The sequence below is a fragment of the Chiloscyllium plagiosum genome, unplaced genomic scaffold (genome assembly GCF_037043375.1).
Source record: "Chiloscyllium plagiosum isolate Xiang-an unplaced genomic scaffold, Cpla_swu_hap1 HiC_scaffold_17, whole genome shotgun sequence".
Taxonomy (NCBI): domain Eukaryota; kingdom Metazoa; phylum Chordata; class Chondrichthyes; order Orectolobiformes; family Hemiscylliidae; genus Chiloscyllium; species Chiloscyllium plagiosum.
The window spans coordinates 43,577,034-43,591,009 of record NW_028270155.1 but is presented as its reverse complement, the minus strand read 5'-3'; the positions used below and the strand labels follow the sequence as shown (position 1 = coordinate 43,591,009).

The window sequence follows — 13,976 nt, the reverse complement described above, 5'->3', positions numbered from 1 at the left end:
CACACAGCCTCCTTAAAAGACTTGGCTGACTTCAGACCCACACTATATCCTAAGAGTAGGTTAGCTGCCTACACTATTCTGGGATTGAGTACAGTTAGAAAATGTAAAATCTTTTTACTGCCCAAACACATCAAACCCACCTATCCTTTGGAAAGTGAGGTGATTAAAACTCCTCCTGTCATTATTTCACGTAGCATAAAAGTTTGGTGCTCTAGCTCACTCCCACTGTCCTGAATTTCCTCTATCTCATACATGAAGAAAGCTATGGGGAGATAAGTTCTACACTCAAGAAGATTAAAGAGTTGGAAAGAAATCTATTACAAAACATATGGCTCAACACTATAGGTCTCATTTATCAACAGATCCATTATTGTGTTTTACACAAAAAAACAGTAGCTCTACTTAAAATGTCCTCTTTCTTGAATAGTTTAGATAAGAAAGAAGAGAACATCTTAATATTTAAAATTAAGGGAATAGACACCAGTGATTTATCCTCTTATGATGATTAGATTAAATTCTGAAACATAGACGAGAAACTCCTTTGCACAGTATCATTGGATGAACTTTGGATGTAACAAATCTCTATCACAGTAATCAAAACAAAGTTTATTGGGATGAGTAATTCTATATTCTGCTAAGTAGACAAACGTCTTTATTCAAACTGTGACTGAGTCACTAAAATGATATGGAGATTGTATTTATGAAATAGTTCAAACCTGTATTGCATATTTGTAGAACTGCTGTGAAAGGTCACTCAGCTCTCCAATACCCTCTGTGTATTGCTCCAGCCGATCAACTTGCTCCACTTCCGCCACTGCAAAAGGCTTCTCCTTCAGCAGCTCAACTATATGAAACCGACAGAGACCTGTGATCAACAGAGTATAGTGTGGCTTCGGCCAATTACTACCCACGACTTGTACAGCAATACCAGCTGTGCCAATCCTACAATAGGAGAAAAAAAGTCAGCAAATTAGAGTACAAATTAATTCTTTTTAATTATAAAAAACAATATGACAATATGAGATTCAGGTCCCTGTTTATAAGTTGATCATTGTAAGGGAACCAAATAAAATCAAAACAATAATCGGGAAGTGAGGATATACATAGTAGTTCAAAAGGAGAAATTCAGGTAGTTTACTCTCCAAACATCAGTAGACGTTACATTTTCGAAAAGAATGGACTGAAGGGTTTGAGTTATAATGGATGAATAGAGCAGGGCTTTTTTTCCCTGAAGTGTCGGAGGCTGAGGAGTTCACCTTATAGAACTTTGTAAAATTGTGAGAGGCAAAGTGGCAGAGAAAGCCTGGTGACTCTTTGAGAGCTGTTCCCAGCAGATAATCATTCTACTCTTTTAAATCTCAATTTTAAATCTGTCAGAATTACTAATAATGCTCTCTTAAATCTTTTAGGTCTGGTGATCCTTTCACCTTCAGGAACAACCAAACCCCCTGACCAGACTGGAACTGATCTAACAGAGACTTGGACCTCCTGAAGTGTGCGGTTGCATGAAATGATGGGCCCCTATTGCTGACGCTGGAACTGCGACCTCGATAGAGAGACCAACCACTTACTACTGTTTCAAAAGCGTGACCTGAACACCAGAGACCCAATTCTGTAGCCCTAGCTAACCTCGTGGAGGCCCGACTTAGTGGCCCAACCATACCAAGAACAAGACCCTCCAGAGCACTCAAGGCCACAACATGGGTCCAGGACCCCACCGGATGCAGCCTCACACCTTCTGGAATGGCAGACGACACACACTGACTCCCAGGCCAGACCAAAAGCAGCCCAGCAAGCATGGAAGACATGCTGGCCTGCAGGCAACACTGAAATAACATGGTTTCAAGTACCACTCCCCACCATATTCCTGACAAATGTCCAAGCTGTTGAAAACAAGCCGGATGAGTTTAAAGCTAGACTCACCTACTAAGGGGCGGCACAGTGGCTCAGTGGTTAGCAACGCTGCCTCACAGCACCAGGGACCTGGGTTCAACTCCTGCCTAGGGCAACTGTCTGTGTGGAGTTTGCACATTCTCCCCGTGTCTGAATGGGTTTCCTCCGGATGCTCCGGTTTTCTCCCACAGTCCAAAGATGTGCAAGTTAGGTGAATTAGCCGTGCTAAATTGCCTGTAGTGTCAGGTGCATTAGTCAAGGATAAATGTAGAGGAATGGTTCTGGGTGGGTTGCTCCTCGGAGGGTCAGTGTGGACTTGTTGGGCCGAAGGGCCTGTTTCCACGCTGTATGGAATCTAATCTAATCTAATCTAATCAAGGAAACTGGCAGGCTGCTGTATGTTCTATTTTACAAACACAAGGCTTACTCCCTACCACCTGAGGCCTTCTCAATTCAACGGTTGGACTGCATGGCGTCTTCAGGCAAGGCAAAGGGGTCTGCCTCCTAATCAATACCTCTTGGTGCTCAGACCTAACGACTCTGGCAAGTTACTGCTCCCCGGACCTATAATATCTAACGGTGAAGTGCCGGTCCTACTGCCCGCTGTGGTGAGTTCACTTCTGCTATCCTGACAGCAGCTTACATCCCAACCCAAGCAGAAAAGGAGAGTACAATTGATGGAATATACACAGCCACAAATAGCCTTGAGACAGAATATGCCAGAGGCTTTGTTTATTGTGGTTGGTGACTTCAACCAGGCCAACCTCAAGAGTGTGCTACCAATATACCATCGACCTGTCTCCTGTCCCACCAGAGGTCCAAACACCCTGGACCATTACTACACGACCATCAAAAATGCTACCACTCTGTACCCCACCCTCATTTTGGAAAATCAGACCACAGGCTGTGCTCCTTCTCCCGGCTTACAAGCAGAAACTGAAATGTGAGAATCTGATACAGAAAGTTGTACAGGGCTGGTCTGAGGTGATGGATATACTTCTACATAACTGTTTGGAATTGGTGGACTCGTACATATTCATGAACTCGGTGGCCAATCTAAATGAGTATGCCACTACTGCACCAGACTCCATCAGTACGTGTGTAGAGGTCTGCACGCCAAAAAAGTTAATCTGAGTGTTCTCCAACCGGAAACCACAGAAACACCAGGAGATCCACCACATACTGAAGTCCGTATTCAAGGCGTTTACGTCAGATGACCCTGACCTGTACAGGAAATCAGGGACGCCAAGAGACAAAACTCGACTAACTAGAATCCCAGACCAACCACATGAACACACTTTGATTGTTGCAAGGGTTATATAATACAACAGTTTACAAAGCCAAGTCAAATAGAATCGCTGGCAACAACGCAATCCCTCCCTATTGAGCTCAATGCATTCTATGTCCATTTTGAACAGAAGGTCAGTGAAATGATGCCACCTTCACCAATGGTCTCGGGTGCACCTGTACCCACAGTCACTGCCACAGATGTCGGATCAGCCTGCTTAAGAGTGAATGCATGGAAAGCAACTGGCCCGGGTGGAGTTCCCAGCCATGCATTCAGATCCTACGTGGACCAGCTGGTGAGAGTATTCACAGACACCTTTAACTTCTTCTTACTCCGAGCTGAGGGTCCCACCTGCTTCAATAAGACCTCTATCATCCATTGCCAAAGAAAAATCACACAGTGTGCCTTAACGACTTGCACCCATTGGCTCTGACATGAAGTACTTCAAGAAGTTAGTCAGGACACACATCAGCTCCAGCATCCCAGACTGCTTTGATCCACTACAATTTTCCTAGAGTCACAACAGGTCAATGGCAGACACTATCTCCCTGTCCCTACACTCACCCCTGGAACAACTGGATAATAGGACACATACATCATACTCCTATTGGTTGACTTTAGCTCCAACTTCAACATTATAATTCCAACCGAACCCATCTCCAAACTCAGAGCTAGGAATGTGCTCACCCCTCTGAAACTGGATCCTTGACTTCCTGACCCATGAACCGCAATCAGTAAGGATAGGAACATGTCCTCCATGATAATCCTCAACATTAATCTCCTGCAAGGCTGCATACTCAGTGCCTCACTAAACTCCTTATATATGTATAACACCATGTGGCCAAATTCAACTCTAACTCCGTTAACAGTTTGTTGATGAACCCCCAAAGTGGGTTAGATCTGAACCAACAATGAAAGAGAGTATAGGAACAAGATGAGTGGCCTGGTGGAAAGTCAACAATCTCTCCCTCGATGTCAGCAAAACAGAGGAACTGGTCATTGACTTCAGGAAGCGATGCGGAGGACACACCTGTGCCTGTATCAGTGTTGCTGAGGGGAAGATGGTCGAGGGCTTCAAGTTTCTAAGAGTAAATATCATCAACAATGCATCCTGGTCCATGTACGTCAACACTATGGTCAAGAAAGCACACCAGCGCTTTTACTGCCTCAGAAGGCTAAAGAAATTCAACATGTCCACAATGACTCTTTCCGCTGTTTAAAGCTAAACCATAGAAAGCACCTTATCTGGACGCATCGCAGCTTGGTATTGGAACTGCTCTGCCAAAGTCCACAAGAAATTACAGAAAGGTCTTAATGCAGCTCCAGCTCCATCAAGCAAATCTGCCTTCCATCCATTGACTCTGCATTTCCCATTGCCTTGGGAAAGCAGCTTACATATTCAAAGATATCTCTCACCCCGGTTATACTCTCCTTTACCTTCTTCCATCAGGCAGAAGATACAAAGGTTTGAAAACATGAACCAACAGATTTTGGTCTGTTGGTACCAAAGGACCTTTCATATATTAAAGCTGATCTTTTTTTGCACCTTCTCCAAAGCTATAACACTAAATTCTGCATTCTGTCCTATTACCCTGATGTACTTATGTAAAGTATGATTTGCCTGGATAGCATGCAAAACAATAGATTAGATTAGATTCCTTACAATGTGGGAACAGGTGCTTTGGCCCAACAAATCCACACTGACTTTCCAAAGATTAATCCACCCAGACCCATTTCCCTCTGACTAATGCACCTAACACTGGGCAATTTAGCATGGCCAATTCACCTGAACGGCACATCTTTGGATTGTGGGCGGAAACCGGAGCACCCAGAGAAAACCCACGCAGACACGGGGAGAATGTGCAAACTCCACACAGACAGTCACCCGAGTCTGGAATTGAACCCGGGTCCCTGATGCTGTGAGGCAGCAGTGCTAACCACTGAGCCACCATGCCGCCAACACTGTATCTCGATTCATGTGACAATAATAAATCAAATCAAAATTGTTTCTCTCTTATAGGCTGTCATGTCTCATTATACAGTTATTTGTTATATACAGTCTCATTATACACTGTTCAGCTTTCGCTTTGGCATTTCTCATTGCTTCCTTATTTCTAGGACTTTACATGTAGGTTTGGCTCAGTTTGAAACACTCTTCTGTGTATCAGAAGTTAATGAGTCCAAACCCAAATACAGGCATCAGTGCCATTTTGACAGCTTCACTGTCACAGATGCTACCTTTCTGAACAGATATTAAATAAAGGCCTTTTAAGTATGCTCAAGTGGAAGGAAAATAATTCCTAATGCTTGCATTCCCTCAATGTTCTGCAAGACATTTGTCTCTCATGCAATGTCACAAAACAATTCCTGTTCAATTCCTCTTCATTGTCAACACTCACTTCTTTCACTATTAAATAGTGGGGAGCAAGGATACTGGAAACTCTTCACTCTCGATCTTAATAAATCAGTAGCAATGAAAAAAACAATTTGGAATAAAAAAATAATATTGGCTGATTATGGGCACTGCAAACTTCTTCACTTCTGAGTTAACGTGACAAAAGCCAAGTAACTGGGACTTGGGTTTCACTCTTGCAACTCGGATACACTAGTAAACTGTAAACTACAAGTGCCTTTATCTTCATGTCTGTAGACATACACCCCCAGCCTCTTTGTAAAATGTGGAGCTTGAGAAAGTACAGCAAGTCAAGCAGCATCAGAGTCGATGTTTCGGGCAGGAGCCTTCATCAGGACCGAGAGAGGGGAAGTTCATTGTGTGTCTTGTGCACATTTCTTGTAACCTTCTTTTGGGGGGTGGCATTGGTAATAAAACTCCACCCTCTTTACTCAAGAAAATCTTGGAAATGGTTCTCTTCCATTTTTGATCTTGTTAACTAATTTAATTGAAGTACGATAGCTATCTGTTTAAAAAAAAACACTTGTTGCAACTGACCAACAGGGTATTAAGACAAGAGAACAGCCATGCCCCTCCTCACCTTACTGCAGCGGGGGAATGGAGTTTTGGGGGAAGGAGTAGCCTCTTAGAGGAGAAGAGAGAGATGGCTATGAACACGAGGCAATAGATCTCACTTTCACACTTATAACTTATTTTATTTATATATGTGATTTCCCAACCCTTACTTTTAAATATTTTTGTATCTTTCGTTCTAAAACCCTCCTCCTGGATCTGACTTCCCAGTTTCAAATTATTGCTTAAATAACATCTAAAGAAAAAAGTTAAATCCTTTCCAATGGCTTTCTTCCTCCTATACTATATCCTACTGTAAGTAAATATTGGACAACATACCTTAACATAAATATAAAACATGAGATCCAACTATAAGATGAACTGATGACAAATAAGTTATCTATGACAGACCAAATTTATGAGAGATATATTTGGCTTTGTAATCCTCAGATTGTTCAAAATATCAGGTATATTAATTAGAAATTTTACAGATAATAGCAGGTTTGATTACAGATATGGTAGCATAGTACTGGACCACAATTACCCCAAATATTGTGTATTCAAATCCCATCATTGAAATCTTTGAAACCGAAGTTCAAAAGTAGATAATTACAGAATCAGCATGGACGGCCATATATCCTGAATTAATCTAGTCCCATTTTCCAGTATTTGGCCCATATTCCTCTAAACCTTCCTATTCATGTATCAATCAAGATAACTTTTAAATGTTGCAATTGTACCAGCTCCACCATTTCCTCTGAGTTTATTCCATACACACACCTCCCTGTGTGTGAAACAGTTGCCCCGAGGGTCAATTTTATATCTATCCCCTCTCACCATAAACCTATGCCCTCTAGTTTTGTACTCCTCTAATCTGGGAAAAAGGCACTGGCTATTCACCCTAGTCATGCCTCTCATGATTTTATAAACCTCTATTAGGTCACCCCTTAATCTCGGAGGCTCTAGGGAAAACAGCCCCAGCCTATTCAGCCTTTCGTTATTGCTCAAAACCTTGAACCCCAGCAACATACGTGTAAATCTTTTCTGTATTGTCTCAAGTTTAATAACATCGTTCCTATAGCATGGAGACCTGAACTGAACGCAGTGTTCCAAAAGTGGCCCAAGCAATGTCCCATACAGCCGCACCATGATGCCCCAACTACGATACTCAATGCAATAATCAATCAAAGCAAGCACGCCAAATACTTTCTTCACCATCCTTTCCACTTCAACTTCACTTTCAAAGAATTATACAACTGCGCCCCTAGGTCTCTTTGTTCAGCAACACTCCCCAGACCATACCATTTACTGTATAAGTCCTCAGCAGAGGCCTCACCTTCATTCCCCTACGCTCTCGGATCAACGAGTTCAACACGCGGCGTGACATCGAACAATTCTTCCGCCGCCTTCGCCTCCGTGCCTACTTCTTCAACCAGGACTCTCGCCCACCCTCTGACAACCCCTTCTCCCGCCTCCAACACACCCCATCCACCTGGACACCCCGTGCTGGCCTCTTACCCGCCCTCGATCTCTTCATAGCCAACCGCCGCCGCGACATTAACCGCCTCAACTTCTCCACCCCTCTCACCCACGGGACGTGCAGCTCTCCACTCCCTCCGTTCCAACCCCAACCTCACTGTCAAACCAGCAGACAAGGGAGGCGCGGTAGTAGTTTGGCGCACCGACCTTTACACCGCTGAGGCTAAACGCCAGCTCGCGGACACCTCCTCCTACTGTCCCCTTGACCATGACCCCACCTCCCACCACCAAACCATCATCTCCCAGACCATCCATAACCTCATCACCTCAGGGGATCTCCCATCCATCGCCTCAAACCTCATAGTCCCACAACCGCCCGTTTCTACCTCCTGCCCAAAATCCACAAACCTGACTGCCCCGGCCAACCCATTGTCTCAGCCTGCTCCTGCCCCACCGAACTCATCTCTGCATACTTCGACACGGTCCTGTCCCCCTTAGTCCAAGAACTCCCCACCTACGTTCGGGACACCACCCACGCCCTCCACCTCCTCCATGATTTTCGCTTCCCCGGTCCCCAACGCCTTATCTTCACCATGGACATCCAGTCCCTGTACACCTCCATCCCCCATCACGAAGGACTCAAAGCCCTCCGCTTCTTCCTTTCCCGCCGTACCAACCAGTACCCTTCCACTGACACCCTCTTTCGACTGACTGAACTGGTCCTCACCCTGAACAACTTCTCTTTCCAATCCTCCCACTTCCTCCAAACCAAAGGAGTAGCCATGGGCACCCGCATGGGCCCCAGCTATGCCTGCCCCTTCGTTGGATATGTGGAACAGTCCATCTTCCGCAGCTACACTGGCACCACCCCCCATCTTTTCCTCCGCTACATCGATGACTGTATCAGCGCTGCCTCGTGCTCCCAAGAGGAAGTTGAACAGTTCATCCACTTTACCAACACCTTCCACCCCGACCTCAAATTCACCTGGACCGTCTCAGACTCCTCCCTCCCCTTCCTAGAACTTTCCACTTCTATCTCGGGCGACCAAATCAACACGGACATTTACTATAAACCGACCGACTCCCACAGCTACCTAGACTACACCTCCTCCCACCCTACCCCCTGTAAAAACGCCATCCCATATTCCCAATTCCTTCATCTCCGCCGCATCTGCTCCCAGGAGGACCTGTTCCAAATCTGTACAACCCTGATGGCCTCCTTCTTCAAGGACCGCAATTTCCCCCCAGATGTGGTCAACAATGACCTCCACCGCATCTCTTCCACTTCCCGCTCCTCCGCCCTTGAGCCCCACCCCTCCTATCGCCACCAGGACAGAACCCCACTGGTCCTCACCTACCACCCTACCAACCTCCATGTACAGCGGATCATCCGCCGTCATTTCCGCCATCTCCAAACGGACCCCACCACCAGGGATATATTTCCCTCCCCTCCCCTATCAGCGTTCCGAAAAGACCACTCCCTCCGTGACTCCCTCGTCAGGTCCACACCCCCCACCAGCCCAACCTCCACTCCCGGCACCTTCCCCTGCAAACGCAAGAAATGCAAAACTTGCGCCCACACCTCCCCCCTTTGTTCCCTCTAAGGCCCCAAGGGATATTTCTATATCCGCCATAAATCCACCTGCACCTCCACACACATCATCTATTGTATCCGCTGCACCCGATGTGGCCTCCTCTACATTGGGGAGACAGGCCGCCTACTTGCAGAACGGTTCAGAGAACACCTCTGGGACACCCAGACCAACCAACCCAACCACCCCGTGGCTCAACACTTCAACTCCCCCTCCCACTCCACCAAGGACATGCAGGTCCTTGGACTCCTCCATCGCCAGACCATAGCAACACGACGGTTGGAGGAAGAGCGCCTCATCTTCCGCCTAGGAACCCTCCAACCACAAGGGATGAACTCAGATTTCTCCAGTTTCCTCATTTCCCCTCCACCCACCTTGTCTCAGTCAAATCCATCGAACTCAGCACCGCCTTCCTAACCTGCAATCTTCTTCCTGACCTCTCCACCCCCACCCCACTCCGGCCTATCACCCTCATCTTGACCTCCTTCCACCTATCGCATTTCCAACGCCCCTCCCCCAAGTCCCTCTTCCCTACCTTTTATCTTAGCCTGCTGGGCACACTTTCCTCATTCCTGAAGAAACGTCGATTCTCCTATTCCTTGGATGCTGCCTGACCTGCTGCGCTTTTCCAGCACTGTATAAGCCCTGCCCTGCATGGTCTTATCAAAATTCAACACCTCACATTTATCTAAATTAAACTCAATCTGCCACTCCTAAGAAGAACAAAGAACATTTACAGCCCAGGAACAGGTCCTTCAGCCCTCCAAGCCTGAGCCGATGCAAATTTACTGTCTAAACCTATCGCCCAATTCCTAAGCATCGGTATCTCTCTGCTACCCACCTACTCATGCATCTGTCCAGACACACCTTAAATTAATCTACCATGCCTGCCTCTACTGCCTCTGTTGGTAATGCATTCCAGTCAAAAACCACCCTCTGTGTAAAGCACTTGCCACATATATTCCCCCTTAAACATTTCACCTCTCACCTTGAATGCATGACCTCTCGTTATTGAATCCCTCACCCTGGGAAAAAGCTTAGCTCTATCTACCCTGTCTATATCCTTCATTATTTTGTTGACCTCAATCAGGACCCCCTCAATCTCCTTTTTTCTAATGAAAACAATCCTAACCTACTCAACCTCTCTTCATTGCTAGCACCTTCCATACCTGGCAACATCCTTCTCTGCACCCTCTCTAAAGCGTCCACATAGTTTTGGTAATGTGGCAACCAAAACTGTACGCAGTATTCTAAATACTATCCTCTTGGCATCAAGCTCTAAAATCTTAAAATTACTTAATCTTTTCTGACCAAAAGCCCTTCACACAATGTCACTGCAACAATCCATCATTCAGTGTGCACTTAGATGGTCACAACTCCCCCATTTCGTGTCCAGTATGACAACCTTCACGTGACATCCAGCCTGACAGTCACAGCTCCTCACACAGCGACCAGCCTGACGGTCACAGCTCCTCATGCAATGTCCAACCTGACTGTCACAGCTCCTCACACAGCGAACAGCCTGACGGTCACAGCTCCTCACACAGCGTCCAGCCTGACGGTCACAGCTCCTCACACAGCGTCCAGCCTGACGGTCACAGCTCCTCACACAGCGTCCAGCCTGACGGTCACAGCTCCTCACACAGCGTCCAGCCTGACGGTCACAGCTCCTCACACAGCGTCCAGCCTGACGGTCACAGCTCCTCACACAGCGTCCAGCCGGACGGTCACAGCTCCTCACACAGCGTCCAGCCGGACGGTCACAGCTCCTCACACAGCGTCCAGCCGGACGGTCACAGCTCCTCACACAGCGTCCAGCCGGACGGTCACAGCTCCTCACACAGCGTCCAGCCGGACGGTCACAGCTCCTCACACAGCGTCCAGCCGGACGGTCACAGCTCCTCACACAGCGTCCAGCCGGACGGTCACAGCTCCTCACACAGCGTCCAGCCGGACGGTCACAGCTCCTCACACAGCGTCCAGCCGGACGGTCACAGCTCCTCACACAGCGTCCAGCCGGACGGTCACAGCTCCTCACACAGCGTCCAGCCTGACGGTCACAGCTCCTCACACAGCGTCCAGCCTGACGGTCACAGCTCCTCACACAGCGACCAGCCTGACGGTCACAGCTCCTCACACAGCGTCCAGCCTGACGGTCACAGCTCAGGAACAGGTCCTTCAGCCCTCCAAGCCTGAGCCGATGCAAATTTACTGTCTAAACCTATCGCCCAATTCCTAAGCATCGGTATCTCTCTGCTACCCACCTACTCATGCATCTGTCCAGACACACCTTAAATTAATCTACCATGCCTGCCTCTACTGCCTCTGTTGGTAATGCATTCCAGTCAAAAACCACCCTCTGTGTAAAGCACTTGCCACATATATTCCCCCTTAAACATTTCACCTCTCACCTTGAATGCATGACCTCTCGTTATTGAATCCCTCACCCTGGGAAAAAGCTTAGCTCTATCTACCCTGTCTATATCCTTCATTATTTTGTTGACCTCAATCAGGACCCCCTCAATCTCCTTTTTTCTAATGAAAACAATCCTAACCTACTCAACCTCTCTTCATTGCTAGCACCTTCCATACCTGGCAACATCCTTCTCTGCACCCTCTCTAAAGCGTCCACATAGTTTTGGTAATGTGGCAACCAAAACTGTACGCAGTATTCTAAATACTATCCTCTTGGCATCAAGCTCTAAAATCTTAAAATTACTTAATCTTTTCTGACCAAAAGCCCTTCACACAATGTCACTGCAACAATCCATCATTCAGTGTGCACTTAGATGGTCACAACTCCCCCATTTCGTGTCCAGTATGACAACCTTCACGTGACATCCAGCCTGACAGTCACAGCTCCTCACACAGCGACCAGCCTGACGGTCACAGCTCCTCATGCAATGTCCAACCTGACTGTCACAGCTCCTCACACAGCGAACAGCCTGACGGTCACAGCTCCTCACACAGCGTCCAGCCTGACGGTCACAGCTCCTCACACAGCGTCCAGCCTGACGGTCACAGCTCCTCACACAGCGTCCAGCCTGACGGTCACAGCTCCTCACACAGCGTCCAGCCTGACGGTCACAGCTCCTCACACAGCGTCCAGCCTGACGGTCACAGCTCCTCACACAGCGTCCAGCCTGACGGTCACAGCTCCTCACACAGCGTCCAGCCGGACGGTCACAGCTCCTCACACAGCGTCCAGCCGGACGGTCACAGCTCCTCACACAGCGTCCAGCCGGACGGTCACAGCTCCTCACACAGCGTCCAGCCGGACGGTCACAGCTCCTCACACAGCGTCCAGCCGGACGGTCACAGCTCCTCACACAGCGTCCAGCCGGACGGTCACAGCTCCTCACACAGCGTCCAGCCGGACGGTCACAGCTCCTCACACAGCGTCCAGCCTGACGGTCACAGCTCCTCACACAGCGTCCAGCCTGACGGTCACAGCTCCTCACACAGCGACCAGCCTGACGGTCACAGCTCCTCACACAGCGTCCAGCCTGACGGTCACAGCTCCTCACACAGCGACCAGACTGACTGTCACAGCTCCTCACACAGCGTCCAGACTGACTGTCACAGCTCCTCACACAGCGACCAGCCTGACTGTCACAGCTCCTCACACAGCGTCCAGCCTGACTGTCACAGCTCCTCACACAGCGTCCAGCCTGACTGTCACAGCTCCTCACACAGCGTCCAGCCTGACTGTCACAGCTCCTCACACAGCGTTCAGCCTGACTGTCACAGCTCCTCACACAGCGTCCAGCCTGACTGTCACAGCTCCTCACACAGCGTCCAGCCTGACTGTCACAGCTCCTCACACAGCGTCCAGCCTGACTGTCACAGCTCCTCACACAGCGTCCAGCCTGACTGTCACAGCTCCTCACACAGCGACCAGCCTGACGGTCACAGCTCCTCACACAGCGTCCAGCCTGACGGTCACAGCTCCTCACACAGCGACCAGCCGGATGGTCACAGCTCCTCACACAGCGACCAGCCTGATGGTCACAGCTCCTCACACAGCGACCAGCCTGACTGTCACAGCTCCTCACACAGCGACCAGCCTGACTGTCACAGCTCCTCACACAGCGACCAGCCTGACTGTCACAGCTTCTCACACAGTGACCAGCCTGATGGTCACAGCTCCTCGCTGAAACTTTATTGCTGGAACAGCACAGCAGGTCAGGCAGCATCTAGGGAACAGAAGATTCGACGTTTCGGGCTGTTTTAAAAAATTCTCAAGGTCAGGTTCGTAGGAGAGTAGTCTGACACAGAACAAACGACCAAGAGGCGAGTCTGCTAGAATATGAGCATTTTATTCCCCGCAGCGTCGCCACAACCAGGTCTCATACTTACAACGGGTCTGGCTTATACTCACTCTACATGTTACCGGAACTGGGAGCCGTCAGTTCTCGTAGAGCGGTTGCCAACAACCCACGCTCGGCGGTTAAACGTAACCCCGGAGCAGACTCCCGGGTCTGGCTTATACTCACTCTACATATTACCGGAACTGGGAGCCGTCAGTTCTCGTAGAGCGGTTGCCAACAACCCACGCTCGGCGGTTAAACGTAACCCCGGAGCAGACTCCCGGGTCTGGCTTATACTCACTCTACATGTTACCGGAACTGGGAGCCGTCAGTTCTCGTAGAGCGGTTGCCAACAACCCACGCTCGGCGGTTAAACGTAACCCCGGAGCAGACTCACCGAACTGGAGACTTTTCCAGCTGATATACTCTTTTCCAGATATAAACATTCA

General features: G+C 48.4%; 1 protein-coding gene across 1 annotated transcript in view; it reads right to left on the bottom strand.

Annotated features, from left to right (window-relative positions):
- Positions 1–13,976, bottom strand: part of lonp2 (lon peptidase 2, peroxisomal) — a 119,936-nt gene that overhangs the window by 97,927 nt on the left and 8,033 nt on the right. Inside the window, exon 2 of the mRNA XM_043706924.2 lies at positions 717–942. Coding sequence (XP_043562859.2) covers positions 717–942 — 226 coding nt within the window. The remainder of the gene's footprint in view (positions 1–716; positions 943–13,976) is intronic.